This window comes from Sciurus carolinensis, chromosome 10, assembly GCF_902686445.1.
Source record: "Sciurus carolinensis chromosome 10, mSciCar1.2, whole genome shotgun sequence".
NCBI lineage: Eukaryota > Metazoa > Chordata > Mammalia > Rodentia > Sciuridae > Sciurus > Sciurus carolinensis.
In genome coordinates this window covers 32,274,475-32,291,130 of record NC_062222.1, presented here as the reverse complement: position 1 = coordinate 32,291,130, position 16,656 = coordinate 32,274,475, and the positions used below count along the sequence as shown (strand labels likewise).

At 32.7% G+C, this 16,656-nt stretch overlaps 1 protein-coding gene across 1 annotated transcript in view; it reads right to left on the bottom strand.

Moving 5' to 3' along the window:
* Glrb (glycine receptor beta) overlaps positions 1 to 16,656 on the bottom strand; it is a 93,611-nt gene that overhangs the window by 38,696 nt on the left and 38,259 nt on the right. The window contains exons 3-4 of the mRNA XM_047567552.1: positions 14,395 to 14,501; positions 12,659 to 12,726 (exon numbers count right to left, since the gene is read on the bottom strand). Coding sequence (XP_047423508.1) covers positions 12,659 to 12,726; positions 14,395 to 14,501 — 175 coding nt within the window. The remainder of the gene's footprint in view (positions 1 to 12,658; positions 12,727 to 14,394; positions 14,502 to 16,656) is intronic.

The following is a 16,656-nucleotide window of genomic DNA, read 5'->3' as shown; positions in this document are numbered from 1 at the left end:
CTAGGAAACTGTAAGTTAGTCCTACTGACAATCTCCTTAACAATCTCTTCTCATATTCTGGTGTAACTGTCATTGCTTGACTATTGCATATTTTGTTGTATTTCAATTATCTCATTTGTTATTATATACCTTGAAAACTGTCCAGAAATAGCAAATTATGAAAAATAAATAACAGTTTGGAGATGTTATACAAGAGTCATTATTAGTTAGGTGTAGTTCCTGACATCTTCGCAGTTGTGGCTTCCAAAATAAAGGCATCTTATTTTAGCCTAATATTAGGTTTTCTTGTTTTATTAGATTACATTTATGTATGGAAATAGAAATGTTAAAGACCTCATTGGTATTCTTTAGACCAAAACAACTACTTTTCAGAATATATGCTGGTTTGCTTATCTGTAATTAATTTTAAGGACAGTACATCATATTTTATAATGATATTCCAGATATCATCAGGCAGGGATTAAAACAATGTTATTTAATTAACCACAGTCTGTTTTGCATAATTAAAAGAGAAGTCATCTATAATAATTGGGTAGAAGTTTAGAAATCAATTCCATGTTATATTGAATTATCTTTAACATTCACACACACACACACACACACACACACACACACACACTTTTGGTAGTACAATTCTATGTTCTACCTATTTCCCAAATGGTATGGTTAACTCATCTGAAATCATAGCAAAATTAGTTTTCCTCTTAAAGAATCTTTATAGAATCATTAATAGTGTTTCTCCAAGTTCGTTATTTCCTTAAATCTTTCTTGAAATCCAATCAATATTTCCACACAATTCAAAAATATATTTGTCACTTATTAGTATATTAAGTTTGAAGCATTTTAATTAGCAAAAGGCTGTATACAGTACACAAGAAAGCCCTGTGTAGCATGAGAGCCTTGATAAAATAAAGCTCATCTGTGGAAAAAATTAGAAATGATGAAAAACTTTGATTTACCGTCAACCCCCTTTTTATTCTATATGCCATCATCTATGACTTTTTAAAATTTTTTCATTAATCTAGTTTGGAAAGCCAAGTAAAATGGAGTCAGCAAGGACTTAGAACTATAACGTTCCTAATTTGAATCTCTACTTTGAATCTTAGAAGCTTTGATTCTGAACCAGTTTAACCATTTTAAGCTCAGTTTCTTAATATTGAAAAAGACAAATATTCCTAATGTGAGGATTACTATAGAACCTGCTATAAAGATAAGTTAGTTTCCTTCCCATTTTATGTCCTTGGAAATATGGCCATATATTGCATCACATGAATTTAGAATAGCATTTATTTAAAATTACTCCTAATCCATAGGTAATTGACTGGTTGGTTCATTCACTCAAAAATTACTTATTAGCCATGAATTCCTTTTCATGCTCCAGGTGCTAAGGATAGAGCTGCAAGTACTCCCTGCCTTTACAGAGATAACTATAAGGGATATTAATAACCAGTCCAATATAAAGCAAAAAAGACTATGCAAAGAAAAACAGTTTGCAATGGGACATCTACTACAGACTCTGAGGATCATTTAAAACTATACAAATCTACTGACACCTACATTCAGACCTGAAGAATCTTAAAATTTTTTGAAAAATTTGGATGTGAGTTATGTGCTAAATAATTTGCTATTTTGGCTAGGGCAAAGTGTTTTAGCCTCTTCAATCCTCAAATTCCTTGTTGATAAAACATGAGTTCCCAGATATTCCTAAGAATTAAATGAAATATTGTACCGAAAGCCTGAATCGTGGCTCAAGGTGAGTAGTCAGAAACATTAGTTATTTTTATTACATGTACCATGAATATTATTATCATTATAGCTACTATCATTTTGAAAATGTTACAGTTGCTATTGAGAGCAGTCCATTTCTACTGCTACCACCTTGAAGTTTTCCTGGGTTACTAAAAATAATCAAAATTAACATTAATTTTATTAAGTCCAAAAACTCTTTAAAATAATATTTTGTGTATACAAGATGTCAAGCATTATGTTGGTGTTAGTCCTACAGAGATAAACACAATATTACTAGAAAACAAATCTGAGATTTTTTAGACTTATTCAGTTTTCACTGATAAGATACATACGTTAACAAAGCAAACTTCCTTCATAAAGAAATAAAGTAAAACATCTAATCATATGTTCCATTTAATCTTTAGTTTAATTATTAAAGAGGTTTTAGATAAATAACAAGTAAGACAGTAAGAAAGTAATTGGTAAAGACCACAAGTAAGAAAGTAATTGGTAAAGACCCTAAAGGTAGTAAGAACAAAGTGATACTTGTTAAGAGAATAAATGATAGCTTCAGACACTAGGGACCGGGGAAGGTTGAAGAATCAAAGTATAGGAGACTACTGAAGAGAAGCAGAATTTTGACAGATGGTAATTGTTTTGGTTAGCTTTTTCATTGCTGTGACCAAAAGACCTGACAAAAACAATTAGAGGAGGAAAAATTTATTTAAGGGCTCATGGTTTCAGAGGTCTCAGTTCCTAGATGCCCGACTCCATTCCTCAGGGTCCAAGGTAACACAGAACATCACAGAAGGATGTGATCAAGGGAGAAGGCTCCAGACTTCACACCAGGAAGCACAGAAAGAGCTCTGCTCAACAAGGACAACATATATACCTCAGAGGCATGCCCCCAGGGACCCACCTTCTCCTATCTACTTTCAGTTACCACTCAGTTAATCTCCATCAGGAATTAATTCACTGATTTGAGTTGAGGTTCTCATAACCCAATCATTTCACCTCTAAACCTTCTTGCATTGTCTCACACATGAGCTTTTAGGGGACACCTCATATCTAAACCATAACAGCATCACTGTAACATGAGGGGATAGCAGAAGTAAAGAGTCAATAAGTCATCATTTCTTAGCATGTTCATCAACAACACAGAGCAATCATTAAATATTAAGCTAAGGAAAATGATGGACAATCAAGATCATCCCTATAAAGAAGACTGAACAAGAGATAGAGATTTTGGAGTGCTTATTGGAAAGATTTAAAATCAAAACCAAGAAATGAGCAAATGCTTAAAACTCAACAATAAGAAAACCACCAGATTTTAAAAACTGCTAAAAGACCTAAACATACAGCTCATCAAAGAATATATATACATGACAAATAAGTACATGAAAAGATGTTCAACATATGTCAGGGAAGTGGAAATTAAAACAAGATGGCATGACACACCTATTAGAATGGCCAAAACTCAGAACACTGACACCACCAAACCTTGTCAGGGATGTGGAGCAACAGGACCTCTCATTTGTACCGACAGAAACTACAAATTGGCATGGCCATTTGGGAAGACATATTAGTGGTTTCTTACAAAACTAAACCTTTGCTTACCATATGATCTAAGAGTCAAGCTCCTTGGTATTTGCCTGAAGGACTTGAAAACATATTATCAACACCAAAACTTGTACATTAATATTTAGAGCAGACTTATTCACAATTACAAAAATCCAGAAGCAACCAAAATATACTTCAAGTAGGTGAATGGTTGAATAAACTGTGGGACAGAGGAACAATAGGAATATTATTAGGAGCTAAAAAGAAAGAAACGCTCAAACCATGAAAAGATATGGGGAAAACAAATTTATGTTACAAAGTGAAAGAAGCCAATCTGAAATAGCAATATACTGCATGATTCCAAATATATGACACTCAGGGTCAAACCATGGAGAGACCATAGAAGTATTTCTGGTTGCTAAGTTTTGGAGAGGAAGGAAGGATGAACTGGTGAAGCGCAGTTGATACTGTGTATGATAACATAATGGTGGATACATGTCATCACACTATGACCTTTGGGTGATTTTGATGTGTCTGACTAGATTTATGAGTTGTAACAAAAGAACCCCTCTCCTGTGGGAACCTATATTGCTCTAAAATTGCATTTTGTTTATGATACATTTTGCTTTCACCTTTTAAAAGAATACTTTATGTTTTAGAGTAGTTTTAGGTTCGCAGAAAAACTGAGCAGAGAAGTCACAGATTTCCCATATATACTTTGTCCCCAGTTACTTCATCCACATCCAACATCAGAGAGGCACATGGATTACAATGGAGGAACCAAAGTGGTCACTCTTATTACTCAAAATTTACAGCTTACTTCAGGTTTCATCCTTGGTTTTGTATATCCTATGGGTTTTGATGAATGTTTGATTATGATTAATAATTTACCAATCTTCTATAAGCTACCTAATTTTATAGAATCCAGTTAATAGAAAGTAAACAATCAAACAAAATAACACTATCCTGAAAAATCATATGGCCTTTAGATGGGCTTATTCAACAAGATTTTATTTTTAAGTATGATAATAAAAAGATAAATAGTATCTTTGCTTATTCACAGTTTTGGAATATTTTTCCTGAATTTTTTATTAGATTACTGATTATGTATAATTAGACAGCTTATGGAAGGTGGATAAATTACATCACAAGGAAACCATACAGAGGAAGAGTTTGTCTAATATTGTTACACAGAGTACCAGAGTAGGAATGAAGGGCAAGAAAAAAATAAAATAAACAAAGAAGCCTGGGGAGAGCAAGATTTTGAAGAGCTGGCTAGGAGACTAATAATAATAAAATAAATAAATAACCCTGAGAATGTTATTTTACTAAACCAAAAATTCAACAGTTGAGGTGGTCAACAGCAACAATTGACACAGAAGACCACGTACAAACAATAATTTCGGACACCTGAGGAAGCTACCAAAGAGTAGAGCAAAAACATTTTTTGCTACAGTGGTATATTCAACACAAGATTACAGAGGATTAAGGAGTGAACAGAGAATATTTTCCTTATAATAAGGTCGGAAAAACAATGAAACACAAATAGGGTTTTAATAAGAATGAAATGAGGTGATATATGTACACTACATGAAATGAACCTGGAGATATTAAACACTAAACAAGTGTTTCACCCTCTCAGGATCTGTGCCTATGTTGCTGTTACTCCTTTATAGTTCTGGCAGTAGTGAATAATATTTTCTCTGATTCAAAAAACTTCTTCATATAGTATAACTAATTCAGTTTTGTTCTGGACTGTGGACACTGACCTACAATTATCCTTAACATTAATTTGTTTCAGTGACAACTCCACATGGTACTAAAATACAATTTTGTTGCATCTCCTGAATGCTCTTTCATGCTTTAAGATGCACTATTATAAGCTCAGCACACCACATAAAATTCAGATCTTTTTTCCAATCCTTTAAAATTAATTGCAATAGATATCTTTCAGAGTCATATTCCAAAGAGCATCTCTAAAACATTGGAGATCACCTGCTTTGTTGTCTCACTCAATGTATTGTTCTTGGCTATATTTTACTATTTTATTTTAAAAGAACTTCCAGGATTCTTTTCTATTACTTTTGTAGCTACATACTATTATGTTTCAACACAAGTTACAGCAAGCTTACACACCTTTTAAGAATGCGATAAAATTTCATAATTTAAATTAATATTTTGGGTTCAACATTCATTAAAAGGTAAAAGCTCATTAGTCAGTGTGCTTGGTTTCTGTTTAATGAGGATTTCCAAGTGATTGCTACTTACTGGCATTTTAAATGCTCTTTATTAAGATAACTATCTTTGAGACATTTATTTTCATTTTCAATTATTTAATCACAATAATTATAGCTGTTATTTATTTTTCAATGAACAAATTCCCCATCAGAAACAGACTGCTTTTTATCAGTGGGAAATTACTTAATTGTTTTTAAAGTGCTTGGTGACAAATACTATTCATTGTTTATTCCAAATGGCACACTATTAGTCATTATCTGGAAAATGGATGTTCTCCAAAATTTTCAGTATCAATTAACACCCAAATTAAACTCTTTCTTCAAGGCAATAAAACATTTCATAACAAGACAGTATAACTGGTTAGGTTTCATTAATGATATTTGACTACTAAGAACTTTCTATCTATATTTTGTAATGCTGCTAGGCTACCTCTGCTGGATGTCATTTTAACCTAACTCTTACATATGAAATCATCAACTCATTTATTTTCTCTACATTATGACAAAAAATTAGCATTTAAGAAAATAAAAGAGATCAGCATCTCACAGCATCTGGCAGCATTATAATTAGAGTTCTATCAACAGAGCTATTACAAGTCTGGTTTGAAAGGATTTAAAATTTAGACTTTAGTGAAGTTAAAAGTTTTACATAAGAATTAGAAGTTAACAAAAATGCCAATAAAATCTCTTGAGTGATATTTTAGCAATTTTTCTCAAAAAATCCTTTTAAAAGTTTACAGTTAACTATGACTTAGTATCACCTTATGAATAGTCACAATTTTCTAGACATATGCTAATAGCTCATTTTTATTAGGAGTGCCTCATAGGTAGTGCCACAGCGTCACACTAGACAGACTACAAATCCCCTGTATGAAGATGTTAGTTGTGTTCCTTCTGTGACAACAAAATACTTTAGACTTGGTTATTTATAAGTGAAGTTATTGCTCACAGTTCTAGAGACTGAGAAGTCCAAGATCAGTGTCTAGTGAGAAGCTGTTGCTCATAGATAGTACCTTCTATATGACATGGCAGAAGGTACAAATAAGTTCCCTCCAGCCTCCTTAATAAGGGCATTAAACCTGTTCATGTGGCTCCTGGTAATACGATTGCATGGAAGATTGGATATCAAGATATGAATTTGGGGGGGGACAGAGACCATAGCATGCAGCAGTCATGAAATTCATTTGGAAAAATAAGACCCAGAATAGCCAAAGCGATCCTTAGCAAGAAGAGTGAAGAAGTAAGTATCACAATACCAGACCTTAAACTATACTACAGAGTTAGAACAAAAACAGCATAGTATTGGCACGAAAACACACCCATTGACCAATGGTACAGAATAGAAGACAAAGAAAAAAATCCACATAAATACAGTTATCTTATGCTAGACAAAGCCACCATATTCAACAAATAGTGCTGGGAAAATTGGACATCCACATGTAACAAAATGAAATAAAACTTTATCTCTCACCCTGCACAAAAATAACTCGAAGTGAATCAAAGTCTTAGGCACTAGAACAGAGACCTTGCGCCTAATGGAAGAAAAAGTAGGCCCAAATCTTCACCATGTCAGTTTAGGATCTCACTTCCTTAACAAGCAATAAAATCAAGAATCAATACATGGGATTTATTCAAACTAAAAAGCTTCTTCTCAGCAAAGGAAACAATCAATAATGTGAAGAGAGCCTTCGGAATGGGAAAAAATTCTTTACCACATTCACCTTAGATAAAGCATTAATCTCCAGGATATATAAAGAACACAAAAAAACTCAACACCAAAAAAACAAATAACCCAGTAATAAACAAGCTAAGGAACTGAACAGACACTTTACAGAAGAAGAAACACCACAAATTTATTACCAAAATAAGTTTCCTTGGGCTAAATGCAAGGTATCTGTGCACAAAGCTGGTTCCCTCTTAGGTTTTGAGCAAAGAATCTATTTCTTGGCTCTTTTCATCTTCTAGAGAATTCTGCCTGAATTTTTTGACCTGTGGTTCCTTCCTCACATCATTCCACCATTATGATTCCTTTATCACAGCAACTGTTACTGCCTTGGATCTTCTTGTGTCTTTCTTATTAGGGCCTTTGTGATTACATGTGGACCCACTTGGATGAAGCAGAATAATTCCCCCTGTTCTTAATTGGATCACATCTGCCTCTTTTACCCTGAAAAACACCATATCCATAAGTTCTGGTGATTAGGACATGAACTTTTTGGGGGACTATTATTCAGCCTATCACAGGATATAATTCCTGAAGATAAATAATATGAAGAGAAATGAGTACAATGTCATTTTAAGCTTCATGATTTTATGTCTAAGATGTAAAATAAAATTTACTATGAAGAAAAGTTTTAAAAACTGTCAAAATATGTCTAATATCATCTTATCATAAATGAAACCATGCTAAAAATCAATAGGAAAAGCAACAAAATATGAAGAACAGTATACTAAGACACATTTTAAGGAAAAGATTTAAATATATATACACAAAGAAACACTGTTTTGCAACAACAAAGATGAGCAATTGCAAAGAACTTGAAATGAGCTCTTTAAGCTGATCCCAAATATGATTTTCTTTCTTGACAAGCACAGCTGTGTTGCCCAAAATGAGTTGAAGTCTATTATTAAAACAAACAAAAAGTCATGCAGCGGAAAGGCACAGAAAGACTGACAGGATCATGAATTGTAGTGCAATAATAATTCAATATAATTACAAAGCGTGCCTAAACTAAAGAAAGAAAATGGATTGTATATACAGGCTTTTATTTCCATGAAAGAGCTCTTATGTATTTCTGATGAGACAAAGTGCCTATGTATAGATTATTACAATAAACCATAATGTCCAATATTTCTCCCATGAGTGCAATAGTTCATATTTTCATTTATGAAAATCCCACCAGTTTAAGCCAAAGGTAGGAAATGAATAGAAAAATGAACAAATATTGTAAGCATAGAGCAGATGCCACCTAGACTCTCACAAATCATTCTTCTCACCGATCTGAATGCTCCTATCTCATTTGTCACAAATAGCACCACAAAAGCTGATAAAATTAGAAGTCACTGTTCCAGTAACTTCATATTGGGATGGTAACATTTATTTGACAATTTGGGGGATCCTACTATTAATATCAGTAAATGTCACTTTCGGTATTAATACTGATACCTTACAAAAACGTAAGGTAGTGGAATGTGAATGAACACACAGACATAAGAAATAGGAACTATAAAGCTACAGAATTGAGACATAAAACAGGTTGAAGGACAGGCGCAGGGGTGCCAGCCTGTAATCCCAGAGGCTCGGGAGGTTGAGGAAGGAGGATTGCAAGTTCAAAGTCAGCCTCAGCAACTTAGTGAGACCCTGTCTCAAAATAAAAAATAAAAATGGTCTGAGGATGTGGCTCAGTGGTTAAGCACCCTGGGTTCAATTCCCAGTACCGAACAACAACAAAAAAATAAGTAAGAATAAAACAGTCTGAAGGAGCTTATAACCAGAGATATGAAAGTGTATAAGGAATATGAACATAGCTGTAGCATTTCCTCCACTACACAAGTATGATTTGCAAATTACAGAGATTACTTTTAATTTAGCCAGCATTATTTGGCATTCAAAAGAAGAAAAAAAAAACATAAATGAGTAAGTAGGAAGGAATTTTTCCATCATTGACAACAATGTCAATGATGATTACCTTGAGTGTTTTGTTGTTTAATAATCAACTCACTGGAGAAAGGAGTTGCCCGGATCCCTGTCTGCTGCCTGACTAGTAGCAATTAATGTTCTATCTACCCTGAGGCTCTGTGTTCTGCATTGTGCTTTCTGGAATAAGCAAGCCTGTTGAGGTAGAAAGTCTGAACTGGAGAGGGAAATGTTGGGAAAATACTGAAATTTCCAAAATGTCAGGATATACTTTATTTCAGACGATCTTTTTAAAGAAGAGTTTTAGAAGGCTATTAATAAACAGATCCATAAATGCACAATGAGACTACTATTAAACCCATAAATGGCTTGTTTTCTTTAGGGTGAGATATTGTGAAATATCTTGTGAAACATTGTAATAGTTTGAAAATGCATGACAACCAAAGGGTCACTATCACTGAATAGTCACTATGCCAGGAAAAATACTATTGCTTTAAATTTGTAGTGTATCCCCTTTAAGATGTAATACAGCAGGTATACAACAGGTCTGTCTGCTGGCAACTCACATACTACCTTTACTTTTCCTGTTCTTAGATGAATCCAATATCTCTGCTTTCTCAATCTCATGCTGAGAAACTATTTTGTACTTAATTTGTTTTTGTACATTTTTTTGTAATTATTCATTGGCTTTTAAGGAGTATCCACTTAAAATAAGTCCTACCCATGAATGAATATGCTTTTTAGTTGCTCTCTTGAGTCTTCACTGTTGATTCTAATCAATGTCTATAACAAGTCATGAAGAACAAGTTTTGTCTAGATCCATTATTTCCTTGGAAGACATTTTAATGTTATCTATATATCTATAACTTGTGTCTTTCCTAACTAGTAAGCAACAAGGCTGAGCAAATCAATGGAGTAAATCTATGAAATATGACATCCTCACAAGATATGTCTATAACATTTTATAGAGGTGGATGAAGTAAACATTAGTGAAAGCAAAAAATAATGATTAGGATACAGTAGAATATTTAAGTCTATTTGATGACTGTGGTTCTGATTCTGAACATTTAGGCTGTGTCTTCCAACATGAGGTGTAGAAAAGACCAATTTTCATCCAGGTTATATGATCAAAAGAAATAGCAATAAATAATTTAACTCCTCTGGATAAAGACCTCCTCCAAAAATTTCAAAATTAACACTCTATGATAATGCTCAAAATTAATATCTTGTTTATACTTGTTGTGTCAATCCTTTTACTTACATTAGCCAAGAACAGAATTCATTCATTCAATATTAGCAAATATAAAAATTATTTATGTGTTCACTATCTATGCCTACTATCTTCTATATTTTATGGAAAATGAAAGCTAGAATATATTATATTTAACTTTAAGAGCTTTATAATTCATTACAGAATTAAATGAATATATTAAAATATAGCATATAGAAGGAATCATATGTAATTAACAAAAAAAAATAGAGATGAAAGACATAAATTAAAGTAAGTCAAAATGAGTGAAATACCCATAAAAGGATCTGATTAGAAGATAAGAGCTCAGTGGAGATAGGAATAAATAATAGAGGCAAAACTTCCATGATAAGAATCTGATCCAGGGGGCAGGAAATATGTGTGTGTGTGTGTGTGTGTGTGTGTGTGTGTGTGTGTATGCAAGCTACTATATTTGTTTTGTGATAGAGAATAAGAGTATTAGAAACGATAAAACATTTTATTGTAATCTTTAATCTGTAAGTTCTTCCTTTTTAAATACTCCATTCTCCCAGATACATTCAACTCAATGTAGTCAAATGATTGCTGAGGGAACCTAGAGAAGTTTAGGTCCCTGGTGCTTAGATGGTATTTAGCATGTATTAAAGAATAAATACATTAATGACACATGCTGAGCTCTGATCCATGTGAATAAATTCAAATGAGAAAATAGATCCTGGCATTAATTGCCCTGTGGATATGACTCCAGAGGCAAGCAAGGTAAAAAGTGGAGATGTTTCCAAGAGTCCCCATAGAACATCTTAGTAGTATTTAGGGTTAGTGTAAGTGGTGACATGCAAGATGTTCAGGGTACAGAGAGAATCATGGAGATCAAACAGAAGAATTAGTCCCCTTAAAACTATGCTATTATGAAATATTATCTCTTACTCTCACAGAGTGACGTGCTTAAGACAGACTAAGCATGTTTTAATTAACAAGTGCTATTCTAGTCTCCTCAGTGATATACGGCAGTTATATCTCTTTTCAGAGCAATCTTCTTGTGATCAATAATGTATGTCTATATCATTTAAGTGAACAAAAAGCCAGTAGAAGTGAACTTTGGACTTGATCCCAAAATCTTCTCTTAAAATAATTCTCTCAATATATCTACATACTATCCAAAATAGCAATTCTTTTATGTATGTGCTTCTACAAAAAGAAAATTAAAAATAACATATCACAATTAGATATAATGATGCGTGTCATAAATTAAATACAGTATACAATCACTTTTGGAACACAACACACTATGCTTCTACTTGGAATAAAGAATTAAATATTTTAAATCATTCTCTCTCTAGTTTGCAATACTCTTGGAAAGATTATACTGCACTCTAAACATTCTTAACTAGACATACAATCCAAAGCTGATGTGATTACTTAATAAATAAAAGATGTAAGTATCTCAAAATAAATAAACAAACGAACCCTTGGGTTTTCCTTCTCTCACCTGAAGTATCATATCTGCATGTCATTTGTCAAAAAGGGAACAGACCTAACATTCTAAAACGTCGAATGGCAAGTACACTTTACTGAATGTCTTTTAAGAACTTGGAGGTAAATGACATTATACAACATTCAGGAAACCTACTATTTATAATTTATAGAGGTCTTTGTTCCTGAAATCTAAATCATCGTGGGCAAAGGCCATTCTCTCAAAACTTTCTTCTCTCTTTTCTTCAAGAGAGGAGGCTGCCTGGTCGCTCGTCCCACCCTTCATCTGTCTTTCCATTGCCCTTTCACCTTGGTTCTCCATCTTTTCAGAGAGTTCTGGTACCCTATATGATGATAATCAATTTTCCTCTTTGCTTCTCACAGTTCCCTGCTTCACACATCACTAAATTAGCATATCAGAGAAAACAAGTATCTCCTTAGGAAACTGGAAGAAAAAACTGTGAATATGTGAAGTGTCTTTGGAGGCCCGGACATATAAGCATATTAGAAAGAAAAAAAAAAAAAACTGTTGCTCAAGAGATTTCATTGCATAAATCCTTTTCCCAGGCAGTATCAAGTCATAGCTTTCCAGGGAGAAAACATGAATTTTTCCAAAACTGTAAGTTTCAGTGCAACTTGTAAAGGTATATAATCACTGGCATAACAAAATCTAGGAATTTAAATATTTATACTAAGAGAAAGGAATGCGTTTTTTCCTTAGAGTGACTCCTTATTTTTTAGTTATAATTGTACTTACTCTAAAATTTTAACAATCAAAACTATTAAACATCTTACCATTGTTGTCTCTTGGATGGATCCAAAACTATTAATAAAAATGTTCACTACTACATCAACAGGAATGCCTATGAATAAAAATCAAGAATATATTTAGTAGTCATAAAAAACGTGATCAGATTCTTCATAATATGATTCATACATTTAGTTTTGGTATTTTTTAAATCCACATTGAGACACAAAATCTATGGTCTTACTAGAACAGGTTCATAATTGCTATTAAATTAGTTTTTCAAGTAGGGACAATACAAATAAAAATGAGTTGTGTTTTATAATGTTTGATATTTCAGAAATATTTCTCTTAATTTGAAGAAACTCTAGAAAACACATTTAACTTTCAAAAATGTTTTAATTGGCCTACTGCATTTAGCTCTATGAAACTGCAAATGATTCTTTTAAAAACTGTTTTAAAAATAGTTCATTTTTCATTTTTCTAATCATTTCAAATTTTTAAACCAAATGGCATAACGATATTCAATAACCTTTACTTGTAATGACTATATTTTAATTTTTAATTCATGAAAATACAAAGTTAATAAGATGTGTAACAGAGCCATTATAAAGATTTCTGACTGACCTGTTTGAAAATAATTTGAAAGTTCATGGAGTGAGAACTAAGGTATAATGTTGCAACTCTTTCTTTCTTTTTTTTTTTTTTTTTCTTCAAATCATTGTGACTGCTGGTTAGGCTATCAAAGAGAAAATGTGAATTTAGCCTTTTAGCCACATAACCACTGCCTGATGAAAACCAGGTGGGGAATCAATATATGGTGGACATGTGACAACCCAGACCATGGCTGTTGTTGAAAGTAACTGAATAGGTTCTGGTAATGAACAAAACCCCCTGTTTTTACAACATAGTTGTATAACTTCACTTGACTAGAAGCAGCTGCAGACCACTTTTTTTGCAAAGGAGAAAAAAATATCAAGCCTTATAATGTTAATCTGATCTACATTAATACCTGTCCTTAACCAACAATAAGTATTACAGTTTTCCAGAGGAGACTTTTTTTTTTCCACATAGCTTTCCCTAATTCATCAAGAGGATTAAAGAAAAAGGTTGGGGGAGTATACAAATATACAATCTGCTCATGACTTTTACTTATTGAAGTGGAGTTTTTTTTCTTGAAAGGTGTAATAAATGGTAATATTCTGTTGGAATAAAAATAATCTCTGTTGTAGAACATGTAGTCACTTTTATTCATAAAGTTAACATGCTTTTAAAAACCATATGGCCATTGTTTCAGCAAAAGGGGATTTTTTTTTTTTATCAATGTGAAGCACTAACAAAAGTAAAAGAGAACTTAAGTAAATATCAGAACTGCTCTTTTTCTCTAAATGGGTAAATGGTTATTCTACAAATTATAACTGTTGCATCTGTAAACGAAATCCAGAGCTGTATCCACAACTTAAAATTTTTAATCACTGAAGTTAAGAATACACAGAAAATCTTAGAAAGTCCGTTATTCCTTAGAAAATCCATTACATGGGTTAGATTACTAAGTTACAGCATATCATTTTTTAAAAACTAACAACCATATTAAACTCTTAAAGTTAATGTTTTCCTTATCATTTACTATGTCAGGTGTTAAATTGCTCTGAACTTAAAAGAAAAGCATATTGCAGGACAGTTATATGTCAATTTGAAATCATATTGTTTTGTATATTACAAAGAATGACATTTTTAAACTATAAAGGAAAAAGAGGTTCTTTTTCGAGGCAGACAGGCAACAAACCTTTGAAATTTGGTCTTATCCTAGGATCATAACTGACCAAGAGTCTGTTCAAGATATTGCTAGTGGAGTTGGCCGGTACCCTTGCAAGGTCCTCTGCTGACTGCTGACTATAAAAGAAAGAAAAAAATATAAGAGACAAGAAGCAACAAAAACGTTTTTTTTCCACTGGGACAAAAGACTTTGCTCTTTAGAAACAAACCCACAGATATGACAGTGCTTTTCCAAATACAAGTAACACAAGTAACTGAGCAGTAGTTAATATTTTAAGAAGTCCAAGAGATATTTGTATATTAAATAAAAAATAATAACAAAGTATTTTATCACTTACTTTACTAAATCCACAAAACACTGGCCTAAATACTCCAGGTCATTTCTAATAATCAGGTATCTTACTTGTTGTGAAACAACCCACTATCAAAATCTGGACAAGTACAAAAGGAACCTATCCATTAAGTCAAAATATATGTTGTTCAAAAGTGTTCTTTGAACAACATATATTATTAACTTTCCACTTAAGCAAAGGAGTGAGTTCATATTATGAGATATTGTAGCTAGAGAAGTAGCCTAAGAATAAAACAATCATGTCAACATTTATAAAGTGATATTTCTCAAGAAACACAGTGACTATTCTGATTACTGACTGAAATGTACTAGTCCAAGCCAGGCATGATGGTGCACGCCTATAATCCCAGTGGCTCAGGAGGATGAGGCAGGAGGATCACAAGTTCAAATCTAGCCTCAGCAACTTAGCAAGACCCTGTCTCAAAATAAAAAAATAAAAAGGGCTAGGGATGTGACTCAGTCATTATCAGCCCTCGGTTAAATCCCTGGTAACATATATATGTGTACATATATGTGTGTGTGTGTGTGTGTATAAATGTATGCATGTATATATATGTATGTGTGTATATATACATATGTATATACATGGGGGATAGTAGGTCATGTAAGGAAAATACGGAGCTATAAGACATTAATTACCTATTCACTTTATGAATGCATTTATCATCAGCTCTTTATTAAGAACAGGAAAACCTGTCCTGTTTTGCTATTTTAACTATCTGAAAAATGAGTCATGACTAAATTGGTGGTTGCTTCAGAGAACTTATATAAAAAGGCACTTCCTCAGAAGCCAAGGGAAAATTTTTTTGTTGTTTTTGTTCTGGTTTGTTTAACCACCAAAATGTTTTATCATATAATCATTTTCCCCCAAAACAAAATAAAAATTTAAAAAGTTCATGTCAATCACAAGGTCCATTAAAACTATACTTGGAGTATCTAGCATTGCTAATATTGTATTTATATGGTAAAAGCCTTAAATTCATAAATTATGTTAATTTATGTGAAGCAAACTTTGATGCAACAGGTTTGGCTTTGTACTGAAGTCAACTCTTTCTTACTAGAAATTATATTCTGACTTAATTATCATACAATTTTTTATAGGAGGCAACTACTACAGGTGAAATATGACAGCACAAAGTTTATTTAAAAATCTAAAATGACTTTGAATTGATACAGACAACTCTTTCAAATAGAAATGACTCAGGGTGTAAAACATTAAATCAAAAAAATGAAAATCAATTAGTTAAAATTCCCAAAGGTTCAGAAGATTATGTAGATTTTCTAAAATTGCTTCCCAGGTACTTATCAGTTTCCACATCACAGTTTCAGGGATTTCAGCACTAGTAATGAGATTTTCTATTTCATTGCAGGTGAAACTGTAACCTCCTTAGAGCCCATTGTGACTCCTTATCAAAAGATGGGAAGCTGTGCCGAGAAGGAGGGTATGTGGGGAAATTGGATATTGGATGCAAATTAGAGTTTGAACCGATCTCATTTTGAAGTTTTCTTATTCAAAGGAACAAACAGAATTGATTATGAAATACACTTGTATTGGATCAGTTAGCCTGCTATTGTGTCTCTTGATATAAAATCCTTTACATGTCTTCTAAGCAATGAATAGATAACATAAAAAAATTAACACTAATTTTTGTAGAGTAGAACTTCCCAGCCTAATTTGTTTCCTACCTATAAGCTATGTCAATCAAACTCAAATTCCGTCCTTTAATTCAGTAGCAAATTTCCCTTCCTCTTTTTACTGCTACAGAATTTGACCTTGTTCCCTGAAGAGTGAAATTTACATTTTCCACCATACTACTCTAAACCCAGTGTTTGACTGATTGATTGATTGATTGATAGCAGGAATTGAACCTAGGGGCTAAAAATGAGTCATATTCCCATTATTTTTTATATTGAGATAGG